This window comes from Melozone crissalis, unplaced genomic scaffold, assembly GCF_028551555.1.
Source record: "Melozone crissalis strain CALT ecotype California unplaced genomic scaffold, PUWL_Pcris_2 ptg000002l_1, whole genome shotgun sequence".
In the NCBI taxonomy this organism is placed as follows: Eukaryota; Metazoa; Chordata; class Aves; order Passeriformes; family Passerellidae; genus Melozone; species Melozone crissalis.
This window is the reverse complement of record NW_026535780.1, coordinates 16,136,203-16,163,947: the sequence shown is the minus strand read 5'-3', so window position 1 is coordinate 16,163,947 and position 27,745 is coordinate 16,136,203. Positions and strand designations below refer to the sequence as shown.

General features: G+C 47.7%; 1 protein-coding gene across 1 annotated transcript in view; it reads left to right on the top strand.

The window, feature by feature from the left end:
• Positions 1–8,846: 8,846 nt before the first annotated feature.
• Positions 8,847–27,745, top strand: part of EXT1 (exostosin glycosyltransferase 1) — a 176,881-nt gene continuing 157,982 nt past the window's right edge. The window contains exon 1 of the mRNA XM_054277918.1: positions 8,847–9,968. Within this exon, the coding sequence (XP_054133893.1) occupies positions 9,022–9,968 (947 nt within the window). The 5' untranslated portion in view covers positions 8,847–9,021. The remainder of the gene's footprint in view (positions 9,969–27,745) is intronic.

Sequence of the window (27,745 nt, the reverse complement as noted above, 5' to 3'; positions counted from 1 at the left end):
GTATTAATTATTGGCATTCTCTAGGCTTCCTTCTCTCTTAATCTGATTCAAAACAGACATTTGCATTTGAAAAGTAGCTAGCATGTATAGCAAATCCTTTCCCTTGGTTTGTTATTAATGCAGCCAGCTTTGATGTATTATATTAATGCTGTTTGCCAGGAGTGAAATCAGCACACCACCTATGGAGAGGCACTTCCTTGGTGAACCTACTGCTTTACCCACGGGCAAAGCATCTACCTACCCTGGTGAGAAACCTGGGTGCTGGCTGCAGCAGCATGGTCCCACACCTGCTCCTCTCCCTGCTGCCTTCCACCTGCTTTGGGGAGCCTCAGAGGCCCTCACTGTGCCCATGATGACCTCACCTGAGGACCTGCCACATCCATGGCAAGGGAGGAAGTGAGAGCTAAATGCATGACAGGGCACCAAACCAGGGGCTGAGGGCTGTGCAGGGGGTGAGGCAGGCAAGTGCAGGGTCTTCCTGAGGGTTGTATGCACTGAGGCTGAAATGCATGTGTGCTTCAAAATGATCCAACTTTTATGTAGCAATATCTCCAGCTGAGTAGATTAAATGAATCCTATGGTGAGTTCAGTACCAGTATTTCCTTTATTTCCTTCCTTAGTTTTTTTTTTTTTTTTTTTTTTTTTTTTTACTGTATTGCTTCCATGGTTTAAGACTTTTGGGAAGTTGTCCTAAGCCTGATGATCTGTTGGAGCTGGTGCAAAGGGCACATGGAGCTGCTGCTGTGACCCCTCGGGCTGGGTTGGCTGTACTGTGAGTGATGGGCACAGGACAGGTGACCAAAGGAGCAGTGCCCAGCCTGCTCACGTGGCAGTAGCAGAGGTGGCTCAGGTCACCAGCCTCAACCCACCATGGCTGCTTGTGCAGGCTCTCCCTCTGCTGAGGCCTGACAGCCAAACTGCCTGGAGCAGCCTTTCCTCCTCCCCCTGCTCTGGCACCTTATTCCAGATCAGCTGTGGCTCCTTGAATGGGAGTTTGCTCACCTGGCTCCTGCTATCAGGGCTGGCTGAGGAGTTTTATTTCTGTGTGGCAGAGCTGGGGAGGGGATAGGCTTGGCAAGAAGCAGTGCCAAGCAGTAGGGTCTGGAAAGCAGGCTCTCCCAGAACAGCATGTCTGATCATGGCATTAGTTGAATAGAAACAGCTCAAAGTAAACTTGTTCCTTCTTAAACGCTCGCATAGAGTTTTGCACCATGTTGACTTGGATTGAAAAGAATTTTAGTTAAATTATTACAACTTCTGCCTCTGGACAAAACTTAAAGAGTTTCCAGAGCTCATTTACCAAAGGGGTTGGAAAAGTTATTTCAAGTTAACAGCCCACATTACAGTAATAGTTATTTGAACAGGTGGGGACTGGGGGAAGTAGGGACATTAGCCAAATCATGAATCATAAGCTAATCAGATTGCCACCCATGTTTGCACCAAAAGAAAAGCCATGCACGAAAATACACACATCACCAGCTACAGAACTGACTCAGCAAGGACCCAAACTTTTGTTGGGTTTATTGGGGTAAATGCCTACACTTTGATTTGGCAGGGACAGGAGCTCTCTCTGGAAGGCATCAGGGAGCCTGGCTCCCCTCTGACAACTCTGAGGGTGTGGGACTTTTTTGTACTCTTTGCTCCCCACTGCATTTCTGCTCCCTCCAAGCAGGGAGAAGTTTGGGGCCCTCTGCTCTTTAACAAGGTCTTTTCTGCATGCCCTTGGATTTGAGGCTCTTTCCACAGGTGAGCAGGAAAAGCAATTTCAGATATCCCAGGAGGGCACCTCAGGACACCCATAGCCTCCCCCTCCTGCAGGGAAGCTCCTCTCTCTGGTGCAGTAGGATGTATTTGGTGTCCAGGAAGAACTGGGTCACAGAGCTGTTTCTTGAGCCATCCAAAACCCAGGCAAAGAGCTCTGCAGAACCATGCCATGGCCCAGCTATGCTGGGATGCAAGGGCTGCAGCAGCTCTGCACTGGCTCTGCACTGGGGGTTCATCTTCTCCTAGAGCACAGTCACTGAGAAGTCCCTAGAGTGAAAAAAAATGGAGATTTAACTGGATTTAGAATAAAATAAAATAAAACTACACCACTGAAACTCTGTTGATGTTAGTGAAATTCCTTGTGTCTTACACCAGCAAGCAGAAAATCAGATCTGAAGTGCTGAGGCTGCTGGCAGATACTTTCCTGTTTGTGTGTGCAGTGGAGAAAAGTGCTTGTTTGGTGCTGATTGCAGACTATGGAATAAGAGCAATTTCTCATCCCACCTCCACAGAAGCTATTTAAATAGTTCTACACCCACTTTGAAAGATGCTCAGTTAGAAAGGAGTAAATCTGGAAGTTATTACTCCTCAAAGAAAGAAAAGCCAATAAACAGGCTCTGCTAGGGCTGCTGATGCTCTCAGGGACAGCAGCCCCAGGAGCCTCCCCTGGCAGCCAGGCTGCCTTTGCAGTGCACAGCTGCTACTGGCAGCCTGCAGAGCAAACATGCTGCACAAAGGAGCCCTGTGGCTGTGTCTCAGCAGCCCCTGGAGCTGACCCTGTGTCCCATGAGCCCCTGGAGCTGACCCTGTGTCCCACTGAGGCCCCTGGAGCTGACCCTGTGTCCCACTGAGGAGCCCCTGGAGCTGACCCTGTGTCCCATGAGTCCCTGGAGCTGACCCTGTGTCCCACTGAGGCCCCTGGAGCTGACCCTGTGTCCCACTGAGGCCTCTGGAGCTGACCCTGTGTCCCACTGAGGACCCTGGAGCTGACCCTGTGTCCCATGAGTCCCTGGAGCTGACCCTGTGTCCCACTGAGGCCCCTGGAGCTGACCCTGTGTCCCACTGAGGCCCCTGGAGCTGACCCTGTGTCCCACTGAGGCCCCTGGAGCTGACCCTGTGTCCCATGAGTCCCTGGAGCTGACCCTGTGTCCCACTGAGGAGCCCCTGGAGCTGACCCTGTGTCCCACTGAGGCCCCTGGAGCTGACCCTGTGTCCCACTGAGGCTCAGGGCCAAAGCCCAGCTGGTTACATGCAGGCCCCTCACAGGCTGCACCAGCCCCACGTGCTCTCCATCCAGCACAGGAGCAAGGGGAACTCCCAGCCAAACCCAAGGACATGCCAGGAGCAGCAACAGGCAGAGTGCTAATTAAAAAAGCCCTTATGAAACACTGGGGACAGAATGGGAATGTGTCACGTGCAGTCATTCAACGTCTCCCTGTCCCTTCCTCGGGGATCACTGGCCACAAACTCACTCACAAAGTGGAAGTGTTTGCCAGCTCCTTCCCAAAACTGGAGGTGGAGATTTAACCCATGGCACCTCTGCAGGGCCTCTGGCAGGATGCTGCCCACGTTCCCCTCTGCCAGACCTCCTGCCCAGCAGGACAGGGAGGGGGGAGGCCCTTCCCCAGAGCAGCTGCTGGCCAAGTCTCTTCCTGGGATATCCTGGGTTGGGAACTGGGCCAGCTCTGTGCAGGGAGAGCCAGTGGGAGCCAGGAACCTTGCTGCTGGCTGCCCCCAGGTCACCCCCAATCCTGGTCACACCTGAGAGAGAGCAGGCATTCAGGCAGCCCAGGAGCTTTCCCACCTCACCACTTCAGATGTTCGTGGATTTATGTTGTTTCCAAATTAGGTTGGACCCAAAGAGAAACTTTTATGAATTGATGCACTCAAAATAGCCACAGACTGTTAAATCCTGGAATAAATCTCATACAATGCTACTGTCAGAGCCAGCTGCTTGTACTCAGACCCTCAGCACTGCCACCCTGCTCCATAACCAGCACACAGGGCCCTGACCCTACAGCAAATTTTAGGCAATGCCTTGTATGTCTGTGGCTTTTGTCCAGCAGCGCTCTGCTTTGAGATTAAGATCTTAATATTTATAAGCCTCTGGTTTTACTATCTGTTTAATATCATGGTAAATCAGGTGCCTACACTGCTATTCCTCCAACTCACCTTAACAAAGGGCAGTTACATTTTTCCTTAAAAATAAACTAATTATAAAATCACTGTGATTTTCTCACATTTAAACAGCCAATTATTTCTGAGGATGTGAGAAACTGAGAAACAGCTGTTGCAATGTTGAAGCTCAAACAGTTACATCTCTGCTATCTTAATGGGTAAGAGTCAATATTTTTATTCCCATGTGATATTACCAAGACGTGATAAGCAACCATAGCATTAATATTAATTTGTGGAGCAAAGATCACTTCAATTTGCCCCAATGAGGAATAATTTTAACAAAAAATTAGCATTCCACAAACAACTCTTTTGTGTTCCTCTCCCCCCTTTTTTCCCTCTTCCTTTGTTTTTTGATAAAGCACCACAGCCCTGGGTAAGGGCAATTTGAAGGCAGAGACAGTTCTTAAGGCAGTGAACTTCAAAAAATGGTTTCCAAAGTTTAACTTGGCATTGTTGACCACTGAATAAAGGGAGAGCACTGACTTTGCCTCTTACCAGAAGGTGAACAAATATCAAATAGGAGTCAGTTCCTCTCCCACTGCCTCCAGGTGAGGGTTTCTGCTAAAAGCTTTGCTCTTCAATCTGTGTATGATCACCCAAACCAAAGTGGCATCTGCAGGTTACTTGGCATCTGTAGAAGTCAGGCTTATAAAGACAGAGTCAAGCCTGGAGCTCCAGGCTGCTGGTTCTGCAAGGCTTTGCTTTAATCTTTGGAAATCCTCATTGCACTTAGCCAGGGAGAAGCATGTGTGCAGCACAAAGAATGGTGATTTGAGCTAAGCATGGAACAGAGTCACAATTTTGAATTGCACATGTGTCTGTCAACAAGCCCTTTCAAACATCTTAGCTCCATTGTACTTTTATCCTTTTTCCCCTAGGATCATGACACACTTGACAGTGGTGATAAATCAGCTCTCATGCTGCTCTATTAGCCAGGAAAATATTATCAATCCCATTTAGCTGGAGATGTGAGGCCCACAGGTAGTCTAGAGCAGTGATTACCCCAGGAAGCTCCTGTAACAAGGCAGCCTCAGCAGGGAAGTGCCATTTCACCCCCTCACAGAGGATGCTCTCCTGGAAATTGGGGGGTGATTTGAGGTCTCCTACTAGGACAAACACTTTAAACACAGCATTATCAGATCAAAAAAAAGGAGGGTAGGGACAGGTGAGAGAGAGTGAGAGCACTTTCCTCTTATGTTTTGAGTGGATTTCAGTGCAAGAAACAAGTTTCTATCTTCAGATTTGAACTCTGCAGATGGAGAAACATCTAATGCCCAGTGAATCAGTCAAGGACACTACTCAACAGCATCAAAACTAACATGCATCCAAGTGTGGGAAGCAGTAGGAAATTTTTCACATTAAAAAAGTGGAAGGTACCTCCAGATTTAAGTGACAGCTGAGCCAGGAACTCTGAGGAATTAATTTTTGAAGGCATTTAAAGCTATAGCTGGACACCATAAGAGACCCAAAAATGAGGAGCCCACACTAATGTGCCTCTCTAAGAATTTGGCCCCAAGTGACTTGCCACAGATTGGGCAGGTGTTAAGTTACAAAGTCATAAATAGAAAACCAATTCCCTCTCCTGGCCTTTCATTTAAAGGCTTGGACAGATTCCCAGACAACTGTCAGCCACATGAAGATATAAATTATTTAGAACAGTGCAAAGGGTAATGAACCAGGGTCAAAAGCCACCTGCAAACCTGCAGACCCTTAGCAGGCAGCAGTGGCCAGAGCAAACTTGGGGTTGGCTACTCATGCTCTTGCCACATGGATACACTGAAATACCTCTTCACCACTGATTCCTCCTCATCTTCAGGCAGAATTCCTATTATACACTGGTTTCTGCTCCATCATCTACCTGCCAGGTGGCAGATGCAGGCAGGAAAAGGTAGGTTTCCTTTTCTGGAATGCTCAGCCTCCAGTGCCTACCCAGGCTGTGGAAAACTCTCCAGCCAAAGAACTGAAGGCTGGCTGTATGATTCCTGCCACGCTGCCCACAGGGCCTGAGCAGCAGCAGAAGTGGGCTGGACACAGGCTGATGTCAGTCTGTGACACAGGAAAGTTAAACAGTGCGTGATGGCTAGTCTAGAAAGGTCTTCAAAAAGGCAACTGATCACCACAGCCACTCTCTCCCCAGGTACAGGAACACACACATATCCTGGAGTAGGTTCTGCCTGGCACAATGGGATCTAGATCTCTCTGGAGATGTAACTCAGATTCCTGAGATGTAACTCAGGAATCCTACACATAAAACCTGCTAGCAGTGATCTGCAGAGGTTTATTTATCTGTGGTCTAAAATTACAACCTCACTGCCTTTTTTCAGATGCAAATATTTCAAACCTGAAGCATTTACTGGTGCTGTGAAGTCGGAAACAGCGTGGCTACCCCAAGTGCAGGGCAGTTCAGCTGGAAAGCCAACAGCTTTCACTTCCCTCCTACACTTCCCTGTTGCAGGGAGCAGCACCATGGCACCATAGGCTCACCAGCACCGCATCCTCAAAACCTATTTCCAAGAGCTACCATCCTTGGCACAGGCAGTAAAGCTCACAGCCTTCCTTTTCTGTTTGAAACTGGTCCCCAGAGGCTTAATTTGCAGAGCAAATTTGCAGTAATGGGATTCCAGATTCCACCTTCCTGTGCCTGACAGAAGGTGCCTCTGTGAGCTGCCTTGGTTCACCTTTCAAGAAACTGACCTCTTTTTTCCTGAACAGCATCTCAGTTCTGGAATGTGAGCTGTGACAAACGTTTCAGAGAAGGCTACAGGGCTAACGAATCCATTAATATTTAATCACACATCCCCACTAGTGGGTCATTGTCCAAAATTTTTGACTGCCATACCTAAATCTACATCAGCCACAAATACGACTTTGCTCTCAGAAACTGACTTTTTCTTATTATTCCCAACTTCTTCCTGCAACAGTCCTCTCACAGTCAAATTATTTTTGAAGAGAATTGTCTTCTCTTGGCTCCAACTGGAGCCAAGTGTGGATTGACCCACATTTTTCTATCAGTAATGTACCCTTCCTTATTAAGGTCTCACCACATTTCCTGAAGAGACACTAAATTCACACACATTATGATGTCTTTCGCCTCCTCAACCCAGCGTCAGTGCAGGGACAAGAGGAAAGGACACAACAGCAGCCTCGGCTCATTCTTGGGACATGCAGGGAAGAGTGCAGGGGAAGGAAAGCTTTCGGCTGATGCGAAGTTTCTGTCCCTCAGGTGGTGCAAGACCCCTCTATATCTGGCACTGGAGAGGGGAATTGCAGTGCAGGAAAGGTAAATCCAATACTACTTTTAATGTAGGATGTGAATGACAAAGAAAGCAGGTTGGGACAGACTTTAGCATCGGATAGTTACTCGGCATCCAGGGTCTTGTGCAAGCACTTTGAAGCCCATCCCAGGTAATTTCCCCACTATTACCTGCTGAGCTAGCAGGACTGAAACAGATACATCCACTGGCGCTGCAATCATCCCTTCCAGCACTGTGGGTGCCAAAGCAAGCTGGGGCCCAGCTGTGTTCCCGCCACCCCCTCCAGCCGGGGCTCGCCATGCAGGCCATCCTGCCGGAGCTGAGGGCTCTCCCAGAACACAGGCTGCTGGTGAGGAACTGAATGCCAAGGAGCAGATGAGGTTAAGCTCAAAAACGTAGCTGCAGGGATGGCTGGGTGCTTAGGCAGCTCTCCAGAGACCACTCGTTTATCAGCATCGTTTTGCTATCTGCCAGCCCCGAGGAGCCGCCTCAGTGGTGCGGAGGGCCTGCTCCCAGTGAGGCCGGGCACACCGCACCCCGGCCTCGGCACCCCGGGCACACCGCACCCCGGCCCCGCGATGGCCATGGCGGGGACACCCAGGGTGCGAGAGCAGCGCCGGCAGCAGAGCCACGTCCCGGCCGGCCCCGACTCCACCGCGGTCCGCAGCTCTGCCCGCAGCACACAGAACTCTCGTTAGCAGGCACCTCGCTGCTGGGCTTTTGGGTCTCAGCCCCGGTTTCGGATCTGCTCCCTCGGGGCCGCTCCAGCACAGCGGCGCCGCACTCGGCAGGGGGCGGCAGCGGCGGCGGCACAGAGCCGGCTCGGGGCACGCTCGGCCGGGGGCTAAAGGCTGCACTAGCAGGGGGTCGAAAGAGCCCCCGAGCCGGGGGTCACTGAATGCCACCCACGGGGCAGCCCCGAGCGCCCGACCGGGCCAGCGCCACCCGAGAACCCCCAGTGCTGCCTCAGCAGCGGCGCCCCCCGCCCGCCGGGTTATGAATGGGTGCGGCGGAAGCCCCGCCCCCCCGGACGTGACGCCCGCCAATGGGGGCGCGGGGTGCGCGGCGGGGTGAGGTCAGCGCGCGGGGCCGGGGCGGGGGCGGCGCGGGCCGGGTGCGGCGGGCGGGGGTCGCGGCCCCGGACGGGCGGGGTGGGCGAGCGCGGGGCTCGGCGGCCGCTGCTGCCGCGGCCCGGGGAAGGCGGGGAAGGAGGGAGGGGCGAGCAAGAGAGGGAGGAGGAGAAAGAGAGGGAGGAGGAGAAGAGGAGGGAGGAGGGTCCTCGCCGCCGCTGCTCTGTCCTGGGGGCCATTCAGCGGGAGCGAGGCGAGGAGCGAGCGACGCCCGGGCCAGGCGTGGGGCGCCGGGCGATGCGGGGCTTTGTCAGGCTGCGGCGCGGCGGCCGCGGGCTGTGAGCCGGCGGGGCTGGGCTGGGCCGGGCTGGGTTGGGCTGGCGGCGCGGGGCGGAGAGGGGTGGGCGGGAGCGTGGCGGAGCCGAGCGCCGGCAGCGGCGGGAAGGCGGGAGCGGCGCTGCCCGGTGCCCGCCCCGCGCGGGGGGCCGGCCCTGAGTGCATGCGGGGCGCCCCGCCGGGCCGCCGCCGGGCCGCCGCCCGCCGCCCCTGAGACACCGGCGGCGAGAAAGTTGCGGCGGTCGCCCACATGCGCGGCCGCGGCCGGCGGCTTGGGGAACGGCGCCGAGCGGAGGTGGGCGAAGAGAGTTTGAAGCGCTCGCCGGCGGGAAGATGGCGGAGCGGAGCTGAGAGCGGCGCCCGGCGAGCTCGGGCTGCCCCCGCCTTCCTCCGCAGCCCCCCGGACCCCCGCCGGACACATGCAGGCCAAAAAACGCTACCTGACGCTGCTCTCTGCCGGCACCTGTCTTGCCCTGCTGCTCTACCTGGGAGGTGTGCGGCTGCGGGCGGCCCGGCACTCGCCGCCCGGTAGCCGGCATGGCCCGCGCCCCGGCGGCGCCGAGCGGCCCTGGCCCCGCTTCCCCGACGCCCTGCGGCCCTTCGCGCCCGCCGAGCGCCCGGGCCCCGAGGGCGGCGGGCGCGTCTCCCCCCGTCAGCGGCGGGACGCCAGCGCCGGCCTCTACCGCGGGCGCCGCTGCCGCATGGAGTCCTGCTTCGACTTCGCCCAGTGCCGGAAAAACGGCTTCAAGGTCTACGTGTACCCGCAGCAGAAGGGGGAGAAGATCGCCGAGAGCTACCAAAACGTCCTGGCCGCTATCGAGGGCTCCCGGTTCTACACCTCGGACCCCGGGCAGGCCTGCCTTTTCGTCCTCAGCCTGGACACGCTGGACCGAGACCAGCTCTCGCCCCAGTATGTGCACAACCTCCGCTCCAAGGTGCAGAGCCTCCACCTGTGGAACAACGGCAGAAACCACCTAATTTTTAATTTATACTCCGGCACCTGGCCCGACTACACTGAGGATGTGGGGTTCGACATTGGCCAGGCTATGCTGGCCAAAGCCAGCATCAGTACTGAAAACTTCAGACCCAACTTTGACGTTTCTATCCCGCTCTTTTCTAAGGATCATCCTAGGACAGGAGGGGAGAAGGGATTTTTGAGGTTTAACACCATCCCTCCTCTCAGGAAGTACATGTTGGTATTCAAGGGGAAAAGGTACCTGACGGGGATAGGGTCAGACACCAGGAATGCCTTATATCACGTCCATAACGGAGAGGATGTTGTCCTCCTGACCACCTGCAAGCATGGCAAAGACTGGCAAAAGCACAAGGATTCGCGCTGCGATCGAGACAACGCCGAATACGAAAAGTAAGTGAGCGGTGCCCCTTCCCCGTGCTTGTGTCCGCAGGGCATGCCGGCGTGCCGCCGCCGCCGGGCAGATGGGAGCAGATGTGTGCCGGTGCGCTGGCGGCGGCCGGAGGAAGGCGTTCCTCGCTGCTTTGGGCGAGCCGGTGCCTTCTCCCGGCACCCGTGAGGCGGCTCCGTGCTGCCTCGGCCGGGGAGCTGGCGGCGGCACTGAAGGGCGATGCGGTGTCCTGCCCGGGGACGGTGACCTGCATGCGCAGCCTGATGGCTTTCCAAACCTTGCCAGCGGCCGAGGTGCTCTTGGAGGATGCGCTGGCATTTGGCACTGCTTTTTGTCCCCCAGTGCCTCTCAGGCCAGATGCCCTGTACCTTCCCTGCCCTGAGACAAAGTTTGTACGAGTCCTCAGGTCTCTCCAGGTCGCACGTGAGCCAGGCTCCCAGAATGGGTTGGTTGCTGAGGGTGATGTCTGGGATGCGCTCTCCAAAAAGCACTGCCTGGCGTGTGACCTGTGTCTGTGTATCTCCACAGACAAGTCTGTAACTTGCCTTGCCGTGTTTTTCCTCTCGGTTCAAACCAGCACAGTATCAGTGAAGGAAGGAGTGTTGGCTGTGTTTGTGTCCTGTGTCTGAGTTTCTGGTTTTCACATGTGAGAGGATACACCAGTGATGCGAGCTCAGTGTGTGCTTTCTGTGAATGCCTGGTTGCTTACCTTTCCTCGACTTCTATTTTTATTTGTTGGTAATGTCACTGTGAAGCCAAATTTTGTCTCGCTGTGCTGCTGCCCTTGTCTTCCAGTCTGCTTTTTAGGTTTGTATATATAGCTGCCGGGAAAATCGCTTCTGGGAATTACCTCCAGGATTGCGATGCTGACTAAGCCCTTTGCAGCTGATTAGTTTATTTAAATGCCGACCACCGCTATGTTTGCTGCAGAATAGGTTCCTGCATATGAAGTTTTTCACATGAGAATATTTCCTGGGTAGCACTGATTACACGCTGAATTAAAGCAGACCAGCCGTACAGCAGTGCGTGATGTGCAGTGGAGCTGCGCCCAGAGCTGCCAGCGGCTGGAGGGTTTTGTGGTGCACAGGGGAACGTGGGTGGAAAAATACTTCTGGAGAGCATTTGGGAAGAAACTACGCTGGCATTAATACTGGTGAAAATTTCCGACTGGCTGTCTGTTTCTCCACCGAAACTATCCCCGGGGGTTGGGAAGAGACCGGGAAAGTCAGCATTGCAAAGTCGAGAAGCCTGCGTGAACTCTGCTCACCTTTTGGTTACTGTAATTCTGCTGCAGAGGGGGAGGAAAGAGCAGTGCAAATACTCAGTGGACTTTTAATCCCGTTCATTTTCAGGAAACTGATGGGCAAATGGTGAAATAATGCACATGTGCAAGTGATACAGCATCAGTGCCAAATGATCAGTAGAGATACTAAGCTAAGCTCATGTTATTTATCACCTGGGAGTCCCTTTGGCTTGTGGTCTCCTTCAGGGAATATATGCTTTGTGGGAAAGAAGGGAGACCTGACAGTTGCAGGCTTTCAGGGTGTATTGGTTTTTTGGTTTTGGATCTGGGCAATTGGAGCTAATTTACAGATGGGGGAAAATCCTGGTTATTTGCTGTATACTACAGTGTGTGTGCTGTCAAGTTGTCATAAAACCAAACATACCTGCCTGTGGTTTCACAGGTGTGAGTCCGATTTTTTTACAGCTATACCATTTGGTCTGGTAAAAGATAGACCTCTCCCTGAGAGTTCTACTCCCCCTAAGTGTCTTTGCCACTTATTGTGGTGAGATTTGTCTATAGCAGCCCTCAGGGGTAGGATAGCATGCACCCAGCTGTACACACTATGCCATGCTGTTCATACAGGAAGCAAGCTCTCTGCTAGGATGCAGCTGGATCTGGGGTGGGGGGCTTCAACATTTGTTGCAATGCTGCTGTTAAAAGACAGGAACTAAAAACTGATGCTGTCAAGAAAATAAGATTACGCCAAGAACTGAGGCAAGCTCATTCTGTGGTCAGGCTGCTGAAGTGGAGGGGTTTGTTCTAGTGGACAGCAGCAGATGTGCAGCTCTTTGACCCCGCATCTTACGGGAGCGAGGGCACCTGGCAGGGTGTGCTGCTGCCCCTTCCCCTGGTGCCTCGGTGCCGATGCACAGCCGAGTGTGCCATCTGCTGCTCTGCCAGCACCGCGTCCTGCCAGCCCTGTGTCTTCTGCTGCCTCCTCTGTGCCCGCAGGGACCGTGCCTGGGGCTCCACTCCCTTCATAAAGTCTGCTAGGGTCACATCCCCGAGGTAGCATGACACAGCTGTCCAGTTGAAATGCTTCTGTGCTGATGTGTAACTCAGATGTGAAAGCTGTGGAAAGAACTCCATTTTTCATCCCACATAAAGTAGCATCCGATCATCAGTGAGGCTGTAGTGCTTGGAAAGAAGTGTCTCTAAATATATCTGAGCCTTGAAAACTGCAGATGGAGTGGCTCTTGTGAGGCATTTGGGGCTTGGATTTAACAATGCATCTTCAAGGTTTTAATAAAAAAAAGGAAAAACATACTCTCCAGGATACGTCTGTTGGCATATCCATATACAATTGGCAGTTGCATATTGTGCTTTTCTGATTTTTCTATCCTCTGCTGTGATACTTACACCACTTCATGTGAAAGACAGTAGTGTAGGTGCCCTGGCCATGGAGAGCTGGTCTTGGGATACCAGTGCTTGCCAGGGTGATGTATGAATGATTTGGTCTACGTTAGAGGCCTTGCCAAGCCAGGTAAATTAGGTGACCAGATTTTAAAACGTGCTGACCTTGTGTTAGCAGGGTAGTGGTGTTATGATGTGTTGGGTGTGGGGCTGCACAAATCAAATTAATTTGTGATGGGGTTTCATCTAGAGTGTAACATTTGATATTGGGTTCACATGAGGTCCACCTGTCTGCTGGATGTGGTGTTTCCTCTCTAGGAGATTGAAAAGGCCAAGCAAGGTGACTTCCTGACCTCTGGAAAAATGTGTAGAGTGTCTTTCTTTGTTTGGGGAAAGCATGGATGGGCATGTGTGTATTTGACTGTCTCTGTGAATTGTATTGAAAGATCCATCTGTATGTCACAGCTAATTAATTTGCATCCTAGTTATGCATCTCAGCAGATAAAGCTGAGGCAGACTAAAATGAATTACATTATCATGATTAGACCGCTGGCAAACAGGATATAAAAGAAAACAAAGAAAACCTCTGGTTTTCTTTACACTGTCCTTGGTTGTCAGAGGTGGCCTTTGTCACCCAGCACTAAGGCAGCTGGGCTTTCTGAATTCCTCCACAATAAGATTTCAGCCTCAAGCTTTCCATTTCACAAAGGGTTAAGGGAATAAAAGCTGCTGCTGCTGAAGTTTGAAGACAGCCCCTTAAATATTTAATGATGGTCTAAATATATACATATGTACAATGTGTTTTAAACAAAGGCAGAATTCATATACAGGCTTAACTGGTTCCAAATAATTATGTTTTGGAAGGTAATAAAAATGACTGTGGATACCAAAAGAAATGGAGGAATGTGATGTTCTAGTGAAGCCAGATGCAGAGAAGAAGTTTGCACCAAAATGAGAATCTTTCTAGGAAAGTAAAATAATGTCTGTGGTATATCCCCTGACCTGCAGCAACCCTGCCCTCGGAGGATGGAGAGGGTAGCAGAGATAGTATCAAAAAGCATAAGGTCTCTCACCAGAAGCTCATGCAAAGAGACTTTTTCCTCATCCATGCTTGATATCTAAAGTTAATGATGAGAATGAAGCAAAAGGGAAAAAAAAAAGAAAGGAGTATAATGGAGGAGGAAAAGTGAGAAAAAAAATGTATTTTTGGAGAAAAGTGAGCTGTGGTGGAGGACAAATAGGATAATGAGGTGTTCTCTATAGGCTAGGTTTTTGACTGGTCAGTGCTCAAAAAGCCTGTGTGATCATGACTGACCTGAGAAAAGGAGGGAAAACATGCAGGACCTCATGAGTGGGACTGGTTCTGCCAGAGGAGGTTGGCGGCATGTGGTGGTGGAGGAGGAGCCTATGGCAGGAGCTGCTCACGGGTCTGCCTGGGGCTGTGGGTGCTGGCAGAAGGGGAGAGCAGCAGCACCTTGCATGCTTACACCGGGGAGACATCTCTGCAGGGCACACAGTAGCACTAGGCAGGGCTGGATGTGTGCTTTACGGGAGAATGTACCCAGCTGAACGTTTTCATTGACGCCTGGTACCCGGTAGGTTTACCTGGTGTGCACTCTACTGGTGGAACATGTGCCAATCACAGCTGAACCTGCCACCCTTAAAAAGCGTGAGTAATGGTCACAGTCATGCAATAGGCACAGAATGGGAGAAAAGCAGGTTTTAGTTTTGCTTCCTTCCCACTAGGAATAAAATACACATACTGAAAAAAAAGAAGTGGTAGAAGTACACGTGAGGGATGACTGCCACTCAGCAGACTGGCAGGAGAATGTGAAATAAGGCTTAGGCTTGCCTGTCCAACATGTGATGATAATGTGAATGCTCCATATGCATGTATGTGCATGTTTCAAACAAAGGTGAAATTCTTATGCTTGTAATATATTGAGCTTCCGTGTATTGTACTAAAATACAAATGTAAATGCCACTCTTAATCACTCACTGGATTATTTTTTTAATTATCTAAAAGCCTTCACATGGCAGCTCATTTGCAGCTATTTAGGACGGGTCTGAGAAATCACCCAGGGTCAGGGTGGCTGCTGTTCAGGACATCTGAAATGAGATGGGGACCAGTCAGGGCATCTTGTATATCACCAGGCTGTTTTGGGAGCTTGGATAAAACTCAAAAACTACTGAGACTGCTGGGCATTTTCCCAGAGTAACTTGGCTCCTACAGAGACCTGTCCCCACCAGACTACTTTTAAATATTGATTTTTTGAGAAACTGGAAATTTGCCTGGTTTACAATAGTTTTATCCAAAATGCAGTAAACAGGTAAATAACAAAGCTTTAATGGATGTCTGAGAATATAGGACTTGCTCTATTGTGTTCTTCCTCTTGCTCTCTTGTATGTATTGCAGAGTGTCCTTATGTGCCTGTTGATGCTGATTTAACACAAGTAGGGCCCTGAGGCGTAGGAGCTTCCAGAGGCTCCAGGCTGATGCCCTGACAGGAGCTGGGAGCAGGGGCAACAGGGGCATCCCTGAGCTCACAGGCAGCCGTGCCCTCCTCAGCCTGGCCGCTTGCAGCAGGCTCTTCCCTTGGTGGATCTGTGTGGAAGCGGGTGGATCTGCATGGCGCGGGGGGATCCGTGTGTGGGAGCGGGTGATCCGTGTGGGCGCGGGTGGATCCGTGTGCGTGTTCCTGGTGTTCCCGGTGCTGGCCGGGTTGCAAGGTCAGGCACTGGCAGAGGAGCCCACCCTGCTCGCGGGCCTTAAACCAGGCACCCTCCTAACCTCAAGTAATTAAGTTTTCTTGTGGGGTGAGTTATTATTATAATTGGTTGCCCCAGGCCTTTCTGTGCCTTTCTATGAAGCATCTCATATGAGGCTGTGTGGTGACAAAGCATTACAGTAGATGGGTGATCTGGTCTGCAGCAGATGTTTTCTGCATGCAGAATGTATGTGAGCACAGCTTTCACAGCTCAAGGAGCTCTGCTTTTATTTTTCTTACCTAGGAAAATTGGTCTAGGATAGTTTATCGATAAATACTCATCATCGAAGAGACATTTGATGACAGAACAAAATTCAAAGAAAAGGATTATCTGAGTCATCATTTTAAGTAGAATTAATCTGGAAACAAGTAGTTTCAAAGGCTTGTTGAACCCAGATCGGAATGGAGCTGAGAGTAACAGTTCCAGCTACCTATTTTGGCAAGAGAAAGTCCTCTTGTGCCTCCAGTGAGGTGGCCTCAGCAAGTAGGTGCTGCAGAGCATCCCTTGGTGTTCCTGCCTTCTTACCCTCCCTGTCTGGGTATTTCACAGGGCAAAGTCTGATTTTTGCAGGATGTTCTGTAGTGGCCTAAAGTAACCACTGAAACTTCTCCTAAGGGAGAGAGGTGGCTGAATTTGGGATTCTCTTGCGAGTTGTGTGCAGCTGCCTGCTGCTCCCTGCTGCATTGAGGGTGTTCCTGTTTGCATCCATGCATCTGTGAAGTGTTGCATCTCACTGGGAGAATGGGATGGAGCAAGAGGAGTCCCAGCTCGAGACAAACCCGAACAGAAACGACTGCTGCAGATAATCCTTTTGCCCCACATATAGTCCTGGAACAGCCTGCTGGAAAGTAAACCAGCAGCTGCTTGCAGGAGAGGGAAGTAAATGAAACTGGTCCGCACAAAGCACTTATTTACTCAACAGATGTGAGTCAAGAGAATGTGCTGTAATCTGATGATTTCTGGAGTATTATCTGTGATTGTTTTCCTTTTTTCTCTGAAGGCTTTCTTTCAGAAAATCCACAGAGTTTTGTGGTCTTGGGTAAACAAACTGTTTTGCTAACCAGAGAAGAATAATTGGTAGGTACATGGACAACTGTCTGGCCTGTGAATGGAGTTAAATGGTGTTCTGAGCTGCTAAGGTGACTGACTTCTCATAGACTTGGCTATATCTAGATGAAAATGCACGATTTATACTCTTGTCTCATATCATATGGATGTTAGTTTAGCCTGTGGGAATGTGTGAATATAACTTCAGGTTATATTTAAGGTTCTACACCTTTCCACATTTCCATGTATTTGGGACATACAGGTTTCATTGAGCTATAGATTTGTTCCTCTTCCTGTGTTGACCTAGCTATGCTGTGCTTTTATGTGAGGCTTTGTGTTGATCTTTTTCAATACAAATTTCAGGAGGAAACAGGACATGTATCATCACTGTTTTGCCCTTAATTTGGGAGCCTCCTCAGTCAACTGTAAGGAGCATTGCTACTATGTAATACTGATACAAGTCACCCCCAGTCTCTAGAGAAGCCAGGGAGGGAGGGAGCTGTGGCAAGGGGTGCCTGAGATCCCAAGTGTGCACAGAAGCAATTAAAGATTCTAGCCAGAGAATGGTGAGAGTCCTTTCTTCCACTTTTACAACAAATTATAATTTGTAACAATTTGACAGCTGTACTAGAAGAAACTATCCTGGTAGTGTGGCTGGGGAGCCACATAGCCTGGGAGGGTGTTTGAAAGCCAAAAGGTGGGAGATCAGCATAATGCTATGGTGCAGGAGAAATTAGTTTAAGAAATTAATTCCAAATGAGAATGAAAGAGAAGAGATTCATTTCACATGAGAAGGGGGAAGTAGTGTTGTAAGTAATACAGGCCCTATCTCAGCAAAATGTTGTGTCTTAACTGCTTTTCTGGGAAAAAGCTAGTATGAGTGCTGCCAGGCTGATGGCTTTCCAAGTGCAATCTGATTTCCTAAAATGTTATCATTTCTTAGAACAAGAAAACATAACTGTAAGCCAGTCAGGAGGGTTAGGCCTGCTCAATAATAGGAGAAAGAAGAGGCTGTTTTCTTTAAACATCTTGTGTTTCTGCACTTGTCTCTCCCACCAGTTCTTGCTGAGATTTACCTTCAGTTTTTCGGGTGGTTCGGTGCTGTCTCCTTGGCCAGGATGCTAAATGGGGTTCCCTGAAAGGTGGTAGGGGTGGGATGTTTGTGTCAGGTAAATAAGGCCCCCATTCCATACTCCAGTGAGACAGACTTCTTAACCCTCCTGCAGTCCCTGGGAGAAGTGAGGTGCTGGCAGAGCTGTTACAGGAACTCCTGCCTTCTCTTGCTTGGATGTCTCAAGCCTGCAGTCTGACAGTCAGGATTGCCACTGGCAACCATGCTTATGTTTCCATATGCTTTTAAAATGGAAAGGAGTCATTGCTTTTCCTAGGCATTTTAGAGGTTTACTTTAGTGCTTTATAATGTTTAAAGCCTGTGTAAAACTGAAATACTACCTCTGTATCCCCTTTTCAGGAAGCATCAGTGAGCATCGGTCTAAAATTATTTTCCAATAAAAGGTGACAGTTGTCAGAAGCAGTATAAAGCAGCTCTCCTCTGTGTGTCTGGTGAGGACAAATAGCCTCTAAAGCTTTTTTTCTGGGTTTTACTTGTCCTGAGTGAGGACATGTTTGGTATATGAACCTTTTAACTCTCCTTGCTTCACTCAGCTGCTACCAAAGACCATTGCTTTTCCAGGCACTGAAGCGCTGTTGTTCCTGATCACTCGTCCCAAGGACTCCTGCAGTGCAGTTAGCAAATTCAGTAAAGCTTCTGTAAGTTGACTTATTTCTCCATCATGGTTTCTAGTCCAGAAATACATGAGAACAAAATAATTCCTGGGTTCCTAAGTGAATTTTTCATTTATTCACTTTTCCCCCCTCTAATATCCTCTTTGTGTTTATGAATGAAACAGAATTAGGGCTAATTTAGTTGATTGGCTGCAAAACAAAAGTATTCAATGCTAAGAATGGGAAATGAGAAGGCCTTTCTGAAATGTTACTTCTTTGCATAATTATAATAGATTATAATTATACATTTGGGTGTTTAGCAGTGGATTTGCTGTAAACACGGTCGTGGGAAATCTCTTGTCGCTCGCTTGTGTCGGTTCGAGTCCCAGTGCGGTCCCGCCGATGGCCGTACCAGGATCCCTCACATCATCTTCTCTTTGGGCACGGTGATGTGCCACAGAGAATGCAGTCTCCGCTTCCCTTCCCAGCTCCTCCTACAAAATTACAGCAGGTCGATATGGCCATGTCAGACTGTTGACACAAATCAATAAGATTAATCATTCTTCAGCTCCTAAACAAAATTGAGAGCGTGATGCTGACGGCCTGCGCGTAGCAGTAAATTCCTAAAGGAAAATTGCATACTGTAGTGTTTGCTGAGGGTATCTGTGGGGGATCCTATCCTGTTAATAATTAGTTCTCTGAGGCTGTAAAAAGGAGCATGGTATAAATAGTTTGCTAGAGCTGCAATGTGTGTTATGACCCCTGCAGCCTTCAGCTTGATGGAGAACATCACCTGACCAGCAGCAGTGTGGGAGACAGGGGAGCGTGGCAGTGTTTGGGTAGGAATCCTGTTTTTCTTCATTCTCCTAGAAGATCTTGACTTCTGATACTGGTTTTTGCCTGGCAAATAATTGCAGACATTTTATCACAATACTGGAATTCGTGGTGCAGTCAGGTAGTTCAGTGTGTTACTACCGAAAAGCCCATCAGAATTGTAGTTTTTGTAGTAGTGAAGAATAAATTCAGACTGCTTCTAAAAATCAGAATCTTTGTCTGAAGGGAGGGAGAAATTTTTGTTACAATGTCTGAGTTTATATCTCTGAAGGCTTGTTTTGGTGTGTCTGCTCATAGGCTCAGTCAGCTGCTTCAGGAAGATAAACACATACATGTTTAACTCATAGGAGTTTGCCACCAACCATTGTGCTGGGTGCTAGCAGATTTTTCTTTTAATTAAATGTAATTTATCTAATCCTAATGGGAAACATAATTATAGGATTTATTTTTTAATACTGTGATTTCAGAATTATTTTATAAAGAACAGTAACACTTCCCCCTTAAGGGCGGTTTAAAAATCAGCAAACAAAATAGAAAAAACTGAAGTACACTTTGCTAGAAGTAATAAATCTCAGACAAGATGCAAAAAAAAAAAGCAGCTGAAATGTTGGAGCTGCAATAAAGCTGAAAATTAATGATCAGTAGGTTGCTGCTGCAAGAGAGAGTGAATGCATTACGGATTTGAGGAGACGCCTATAGCTTATTAAATGCCAGCAAATTTTTGCATAAGCAGTAGAAAACCCTGATCAGAAATTGTAAAAGGGTGTGAACTGCAGCTGGGAGATCCAGTGCCACAGAGGATGTGTGCACCATGTGTATGGTTGAAACATAAGAAAGTGCTTCACAGGATCATGCTCTAAAGTTGCATGCTAAGCTCCTTTAGTTTCTGATCGGGGGATTTAAATGTTTCAGTAAGGCATGACTGTAGTCACAGGAAGGGATTTATCATACTTTACATAAGAAGGTGTGTATAACTGTTCAAAATAATTTAAAACAAATAATATCCCTTCACCCTTCCACACTCCCTTATACTTTTTTTTTCTCTAAACTCAAAAGCTAAGACTACTACTTGAATTGTAATGGAATAATATATCAAGTGAGTGATCACATCAGGCATGGACACTTACCAAATCACAGCGAGATAACTGTGAATAACTCTCTAGTTTCAACAATTTGCATGGCCATTAACAATTGATGGGTTTCCCTTAGAACTGCATTATCTATGGCAGCAGGATCTATTCCTGTGCACTGCTCCTGCATACTAAGTGCCAGACAAATTCTCAAAACTGAGGATAATAAAAAATCTAATAGCAGCAAGGTGAATGAAGTAGGTAGAAATTTCAAGGCAACAGTTTTTGAAGATAGAGAAATATTTCAGGCAGTCCTGCATTTTAGTAACTGTTCTTCATCCCCTGTCCCTGTCTGCTTTTTTACTACAATTCTGCAAGTTTTACTTCAGGCTGGTGTTAGGTTTCTCTTCTCTGCCTGGCATCACTTCAGGTTTGATAGTCAGTGTGGCCTGTGGATCAGTTAAAGTAAGATTTTAAAATACTTTTTGTTACAGTTTTGTGTTGGATAGTTGTCTTCAGAAGCTTTTATGCATATTTAAAAAAAGATAAAAATGGCACTGAATTTAGGTGTCCCAGATTGTTGGGTGGCTCTTTCATTGGAGGGATTTCAAGGAGGTGCCAAAGATGTGCTTTCGTTATTAGAATCATACCACGATTTTAATAAGTGAGCGACCCATCCCTTATTTCTAGTGCTTTCATCTCTGCCTGACAGCATGTCAGTTCTTTCCAGATTCCTCTACCAAGCTGACTTTTCCAGCCCCAAATCTTTCTCTTTTTATTTCTCTTTCTCACCTCTTTCCTCTCCCCCTTTCTTCTCACGGGCTGTTGTTGTGGCAAGATGAAAGCAGCTGAGTGAAGCGGTGGTGGGGAAGGCTCCGTAATCAAAGCACACAAGCGGCTGGAGCTGTGGGAAGGCAGGTGGGTGACACATCAAAGTCAGGGCTACGTGTGCTTGCTGCTCTCACCTCTCCTTGTAAATGACCCCCCCGCCATAAACAGAGTTCCTGGGGTTAATTTGTGAGTTCACACACACACAAATGCAATTACTTCTCTATGGCCTTTCAAAAATTTACTTGCAGAGACCAGTAATAAAATCTCAGCTTTGTTCCTTGGAATATGGCTTTTGCAGATGTGTTGTGTAAGGAACAAGTACGTAAGCTGTTAATAGCAGGAGGTGGTTGTTCACCTTCAGCTGAGGGTAGCCCATCACCTTGTTGTCCCATCTGCCTGTCAGTGTTGTTTCAGGGTTGCTGGAGGCAGGATGAGAGCTGGAAGGGCTGAGCAGCATCTGGTTGTCCCCAGCTGGGCCTTGCATGCTCAGAGACCCTGAGAATGCATTGTCAAGGGACCCCTTGGCTGGGGCAGGGACCACCTGTCACTCAGCCACAAGTGGATGGTGCTTCCTGAGCTCTGTGCCCGGTGTGCAGGCTCCAGGTCCCCTCAGCTCGGTAGAAGCCCCAAACTCCCACTCATCTCTAAACTCTGTGCATGTCTCTTGATGTGGAGCTAACTATGGGGGTGGCTGTTTTCTCAGCTGCTGCCTCTCCTCAGATCCTCCTTTGTCTTTGCTGTGGAGCTCAGCAGTTGAGTACCTTGAGGTCTGGGTTGACTCTTGCTCTGTGTTTGTGCAGGGGGACCTGGTCCTTGTCTTAAGTGTTTGTGCTAAAGGTGTCAAAAAATCATTGCCATTCATTGGCAGGGCTCTTCCTCACTGCCTGCTGATGGCTGTTTCAGTTACTGTTGCTGAGAACCAAAATACCCAGGGCACTTGTCTCTTTACTTTCTGTATCACAACATTAGTGAATTGCAGTGAAAACAGGTTTCCATCTTTTGTTTTATTAGCTATTTCTGATGATGACCTGTAATAATAACCCTTTTTAGCAAAAAGTTTTTTTACTCTTTCATTTTTAATGAAAATACTTTATGACACAGGTCATAGTAAAATAATTCACAGTGTGTGAATTATTGTATTGTTATTACAGTGTGTGTGTGTTGTTTAGGTCTAAAACTGGTGATATAAGAATTTAGAGATAGTGGTGTGGTCCCTGGGTACTCTGTTGGTGTAGTTACTGGTTATAGCAATAGTTGTTACTTTAACTTTGGTCTCAGGGTAACCATGTTTCACAATAATCAATTCACTATTGCTGTAATCGCAGTTTGTGGTACCCTGGTCTAGGCCAAAAAAGTATGGAATTTAATGAATATTTGTAAACAGACTTGATTAGGAAGTAGGTTGAGGATATGCAGTTGTGGAGGATAATAGAAGAGACCCATCCTCAGCTTTGATAAATAGAACAGATGGAAACCTGAAAATGAGCAGCAAAGCATGGAAACCATCCCACTGCTGTTTACCTTGCATTTATTGCTGCACCATGTCTTAAAAAATCTCTACTTAAAAAAAAAAATAGAAGCTGACTCCCCACTGCAATGAGATTTTGTGTACACAATTTCAGTCTCCTCTGCAGAACTTTAAAGTGTTATCAGAACTAATGTTGAAAACTGGATTTACAATGTAGGGCTGGTATCAGCCTTAAGTAAAGAAGTGTCTATTGTCACCCCATGATTGAATCATAATGCACTTAAAATGAAAAAGGAAACCACCATTGAAAATGGGAAATAGATTTCATAGTGGTGCCTCTGGGGAGGTGGATGGCTGACATCTGGCAGTTGCTGGAAAGTTGGCTGTGTTTTATTGTCCTTTAGGAACTGCTTCCCATTTTTGCTGGTTATTGGCTCTGGTTGTGTCCACGTGTTTCAGATGCATGTCCTTCATCTCAGGTATAGAGGCTTGTTCTACACCTTCTGTCAGGCCACTTGGGAGTGTTTTGTATGAGTCTGGCAACTTAACAGTAGAAGGGTATGTCAGGTTTTGGATGGTTTCTTTAAGGTTGCCTTTACACCTCCTTGCCTTCTCTCTTCTCTTTCTCTATCTTTCTTCCATCTTTAAGAACTTGACTTTTCTTTGCAGGTTTTCCTGGCTGAGTGCATGGGTGTCTCTAACAAAAGTAGCATTAAATCCTGCTTACTTCACCTCTCCTTATTTTTTCTTTTTTTTTTTTTTTTTCTTATTTGTTTAAAGCTTTTGGTTATCTGCAAAGTTTGGCATTAATGGAACTGCATTAAAGGGAAATGCATAAGGAGCCTAGGCCGGTGAGTGGCTGCTCCTGCTTCAGGAGCTTGGAGGGGAGGGGGTCTTTCTTCATCTACAGTGCATCTTTTTGCTTCCTACCTGCTGGTTTCTAACAGTATTAATTTTTATGCATTTATTGTATTTAATTAAAAGCAGAGCTGCTTACAGCAATGCTTGCGGAGATTCCGCCTCTCCCCCAAATGCAGCAAATAGGCAGCTGGTATTTGTTTTGTATAATACAGTCCTCATAAAATGAAAAGTAATAAAACATAATTATCTGTAAAGGCTTGTTTTATAAGCCTAGGAATGAGCTTGTTCCTGCCTTGTTTTTGTCTAGTTGTAAGATGGTTTTAGCCCCTTTCCAGATTAACAGAGAATCAGTTATTACAGTATTTTAAACCCTGGTGTGTAAAGGTAGAAGGTGGGGTGAATGCATGCACAGGGTAGCCCTACTGGATCTCTAGAGGTGACAGTAGTCTTTCTGTTCCCTTTAGAAGTTTTTCCCTTACAACCAATGGGTTTTATTTGAAATCTTTGGTAAAGTAAGAGGGAGGAAAATCTGTGGACTGCATGAACAGTATTTCTGGGCTATAGGCCTTAAAGTTGGGTTTGAGCCCTTTCTGCACCCTGCTCATCCTTGGCAATGTGAAGGACAGGTGTCATGGGTCTGTGCTCATGCTTGGATGTGTGTAGGATTCCTTGATTTGGCCCTCCCTGCATTACTGAACAGACTTTAACTGCTATGTGTCTTCATTTCTCACAGTATTGCTGGCTTGATCCACCTCCAGAGGTCATCAGGATTCAGCAGTTTTGAGGAGCTAATTATACTAATTTCACCTTAGATTTGCTGCTTGCTATTTGTTTTTAGGCAGCTATGCCATTTGGCTTGCCTTTTCCTTGCTGTAACCCTACAAAGTCCTGCCTGCTACCACATGCTACCCAGTATATTTTTCTGGGAAAAAGTGAAATCAGATCATCTAAACCGATTAGATAGTGAGACATGCAAGTGGCTTATGGCTGTCTAAAGATGAAGTGTGAAAACCAAATCCTTTTAGAAAACTCACAGTCTGAATTTATTACTTTTTTATTTTTCTTTAAATTAGTAGTAAGCAAGAATCCACTTTTTTTGTAGTGAAAGCTGAATGGGGCTTGTAGTGAAAGCCATGGGGCTGCAATGCGCCTTCAACTTCAGCAAGCTTTGGATATGTTTGCTTCACTCCTGTTCTGTGCACAATTAATTAAAGTGATAGAGGAGAGCTTTGCTAACCTTTATGTGAATTGTAGCCTTCTCAAAACCAGATATAACTTAGGTATTGCTTTTTCTCTGCAAGACAAGTCTTGTAATTTTGAATCTTGATGAGTGGCTGCTTTTGTTCTACAAGTCTCAGAAACAATGGGGTTGGGAGCATATAACAAATTGCCAAATGATAACACTTTGGAGAAAAAATCATCTCCAAGTGCCTCATTCCCTACATCTTTCATTCTGCAGAGGCTGCCTTGATGCAGCCCCACTGCTGGGGCAAGGAGATGCTCCCCCAGCAAGTCCTGCTTTTTGGGTGGCAGCAGTGCCTGGGCACGGCCATGTGCTGAGCTGCTGCTGCCTTGTATTGAAGTAATTTTCTTGAAAAACATTTTCCTAGAAATACACTTTTTATTCATCATATTTGGGGATACTGGTGTAATCTGCTCATTGCTGACTTCAGTTGTTTAACAGCACTGTTGTGGCTGCTCTGGGTCCTCAGCCAGAGCACGGCCAACAGCAGCAGGGGAGGTGTTAGGAGGCTCCCAGCTGCCTTGTGTGATGTTGCTTTCCATGGCCAGAAGTCTTTGATCTATTCAAACAGAAGCCTGAGAAGTGGGGGATGGATGCCACATTGCAGGCTGATGTGTAAATGCATTCTTTTGCACCAAAGTCTCATTTAACCTCTAAGCTAAATGTGCCATGTATGTCCGAGGCTGCAGAGTCTGGCTGCAAGTCAAATGGTCTGAGATGTTTGTCATCCCCACACAGTATATAATGTTCCATTTACGTTTTCATGCAAGATCTGGAATTCAAATGTTGTATTTTTTATCTATTTCTTATTGCTCTACTTAGGTGTAGAATAGGGATATATCTCCCTGGGAAGTTAACTGATCCTTATTTCATTCATGTCTCCAGAATGTTCTGAGACCAGTGTTGCTTTGCATTCACAGCAATAGAATTGAATTAAAAAGTTTAGATGCCTTCTGATTCAGACTTCTTATTTCTCAGGAATAATTGGGTTTTACTTTACTTCAGGCAAATGAAATGAAGCTTTTAGCTTCAGTCCTGCTATCAGTGTGGCACGGACTCATCATTTGTTCTCTTAGCCATTGTGTGCGGAGTGATGGCTTTTGGCACGTTTTCTTTTAAATGCAACACAAAGTGAAATCCTGTTATTTGCACACATCCTGTGGCATGCATCTTCAAAGTATCTAGGCAACCTTTATGTAGATGACACTTTTAACTTAAACTTTTCCATCATTATGAGTGTGGTCCTGTGAAAAGAAGCAGGATAAAAAAGGGGGGGAAGAAAGGGCTGGCTTGAACTCACTTTGGGCAGCTTGAGTCACTTGTAAGACTCTTTGTAGGAAGTATGACACACACTGAAGATCTTTGCTACCTTACACTTAAAACATCAACTTCAAACTATTCCATGTATTTCCTTTGAGCTTGGGCAGGTAGGGGATCTCCTGGCTCTGCTGGAGATGATAGTAGATCTATCAGTAAAGGGGGATTTCAGAGCTTCTGCAATCTCACACCAAGCAGTGGACTTCCTTGTGTGGTTCTTGGCTCCAGGCTCAGGAGGATGAGTGGTGCAAAATATCTGCAGCTGTAGCCCTGGGAGGTGTGTGTGTTCTGACAGCTTTTGAGTTCAGCTGTGCTTCTCAGAAAACAAGAGCTGAATGGAAGACTTGAAAGACTTAAGGGGAAGCCACCATTGCAATCCCTGCAAGGAAGAAATAAAGCTTACACAAAGGAAATTGTTTGAATAAAAGCGTGTCTGTGGGGTCAGGTGTGACCATGACCCATCTATGGTGCAGATGGAGCAGGCATCACTACTGCAGCAGTTTGATCTCCAGTTGGGAATTGGTCTCCAAAGCCAAGGTCGCTGAGATATGTTGCACAAGGAAAGTTGTGGTCCCAGACTTTGTAGCAGGATGAATGTAATCTCTTAGAGCAGTTCTGCTTTAGCTAGATGGAGCAGGCATCCTCCAGGCAGGAAGCAGGGCCAGTGCAAACATCCCACCATGTGCTGTGGTTGCTTTGGCAGAAATGGCATTGGTGTCTTCATGCTTGATACTTACTGAATTGGGGTGAGGGTGATCAGCATGGTGCATGTTGGTGTTAAGGAACATGGTGGTGCTGTAGGTCAGTGTGCACAACAAAACAATCACATTTCCCCCCTGCCCCCCCATCAACAGGCAGCATACACAGATCTCACTTTGCTGCCCTGGTCTGGTGCTGGGGAACATGATATGTTCCCTCTGTCCAACTCTTAAGAGGATGAGGGTGTTTGGAGGACTGGTGCCAGAAGCCTGGGACTGTGGTTTGGGGAGATGAAAGGTTGTGTGTCTGTGATTTACATTTACTGGGAGGTGATTCCTTTGGGCTCTCATTGCATTCAGGGTGTCAGCCCACATACGAGTGATGGCATCTTCCCACATGTGGTTGAGTTGGCCCAGAAGAGCAGGCTGAAGGGAAAGGTGAAAGGGATGGGAGGTACTGGATGCCATTGTTGCCTCAGGTGCTGGGTTTTAGGAGGTAGCAGCCCCAAGCAGCTCACTGAGGTCTCCCTGGAAGCTGATTCAGAACAGAAAATGAAGCTCAGGTTTCTTAAGAGTCTGGTTGCCAGATCCCCTTCTGCATATTCATGCCACCCCTCTGGTCTTTATCCATAGCTGAGCCGAGTGTTTAGCAATAGTAGGAGAGTGAGTGTAGCTGTTTCTTAGGGAATGCTAAAAGAAAAAACCTGGGAATAGCCTGGAAAAATATTTAAAGTGTGGGGAGAAAAGATCCAGATTTTTGTGTTTGAATGCTTAGGACAGTAAGTGAAAGCTTCCTATTGCAAGTTAAAGCAACTATGCTCATAGCCAGAGGTTGGGTTTGGGGTTTAAAAAAAAATTATCATTATTATTAAAGGTCAGCTGTTTATATAATCTTGACTTAATTTCTGTGCTACAAAAGGCTAAAGCTGTTATCGAGGACTTCGTGATTAATACCCAGTTTGCCTGTAATGAGGGTACCACTGCTAAGTATCCCCCTGCAGTGATTTCTTTGTTTGACTTTATGTCCGTGGGTTGGTCATGAAAGCTTAAATGGATATTGACTACTCTGATCTTAACTGTGTTTTTAATTGCAGGGCAGTAAGAGTCAAGTGGGATAGCATTTTGGGTGGTTGGTGTGGGAATAAAGTGACGTGGAAAACTGAACCCTGGTAGCTCCCATGGGACAGTGTGAGTTGTTACTGCATAATGGTGGAAGAAGCTGCCAAAGGAATGCCACAGTCCCGTTAAGTGGGACTGTTAGTGACATGGCTGAGTGAA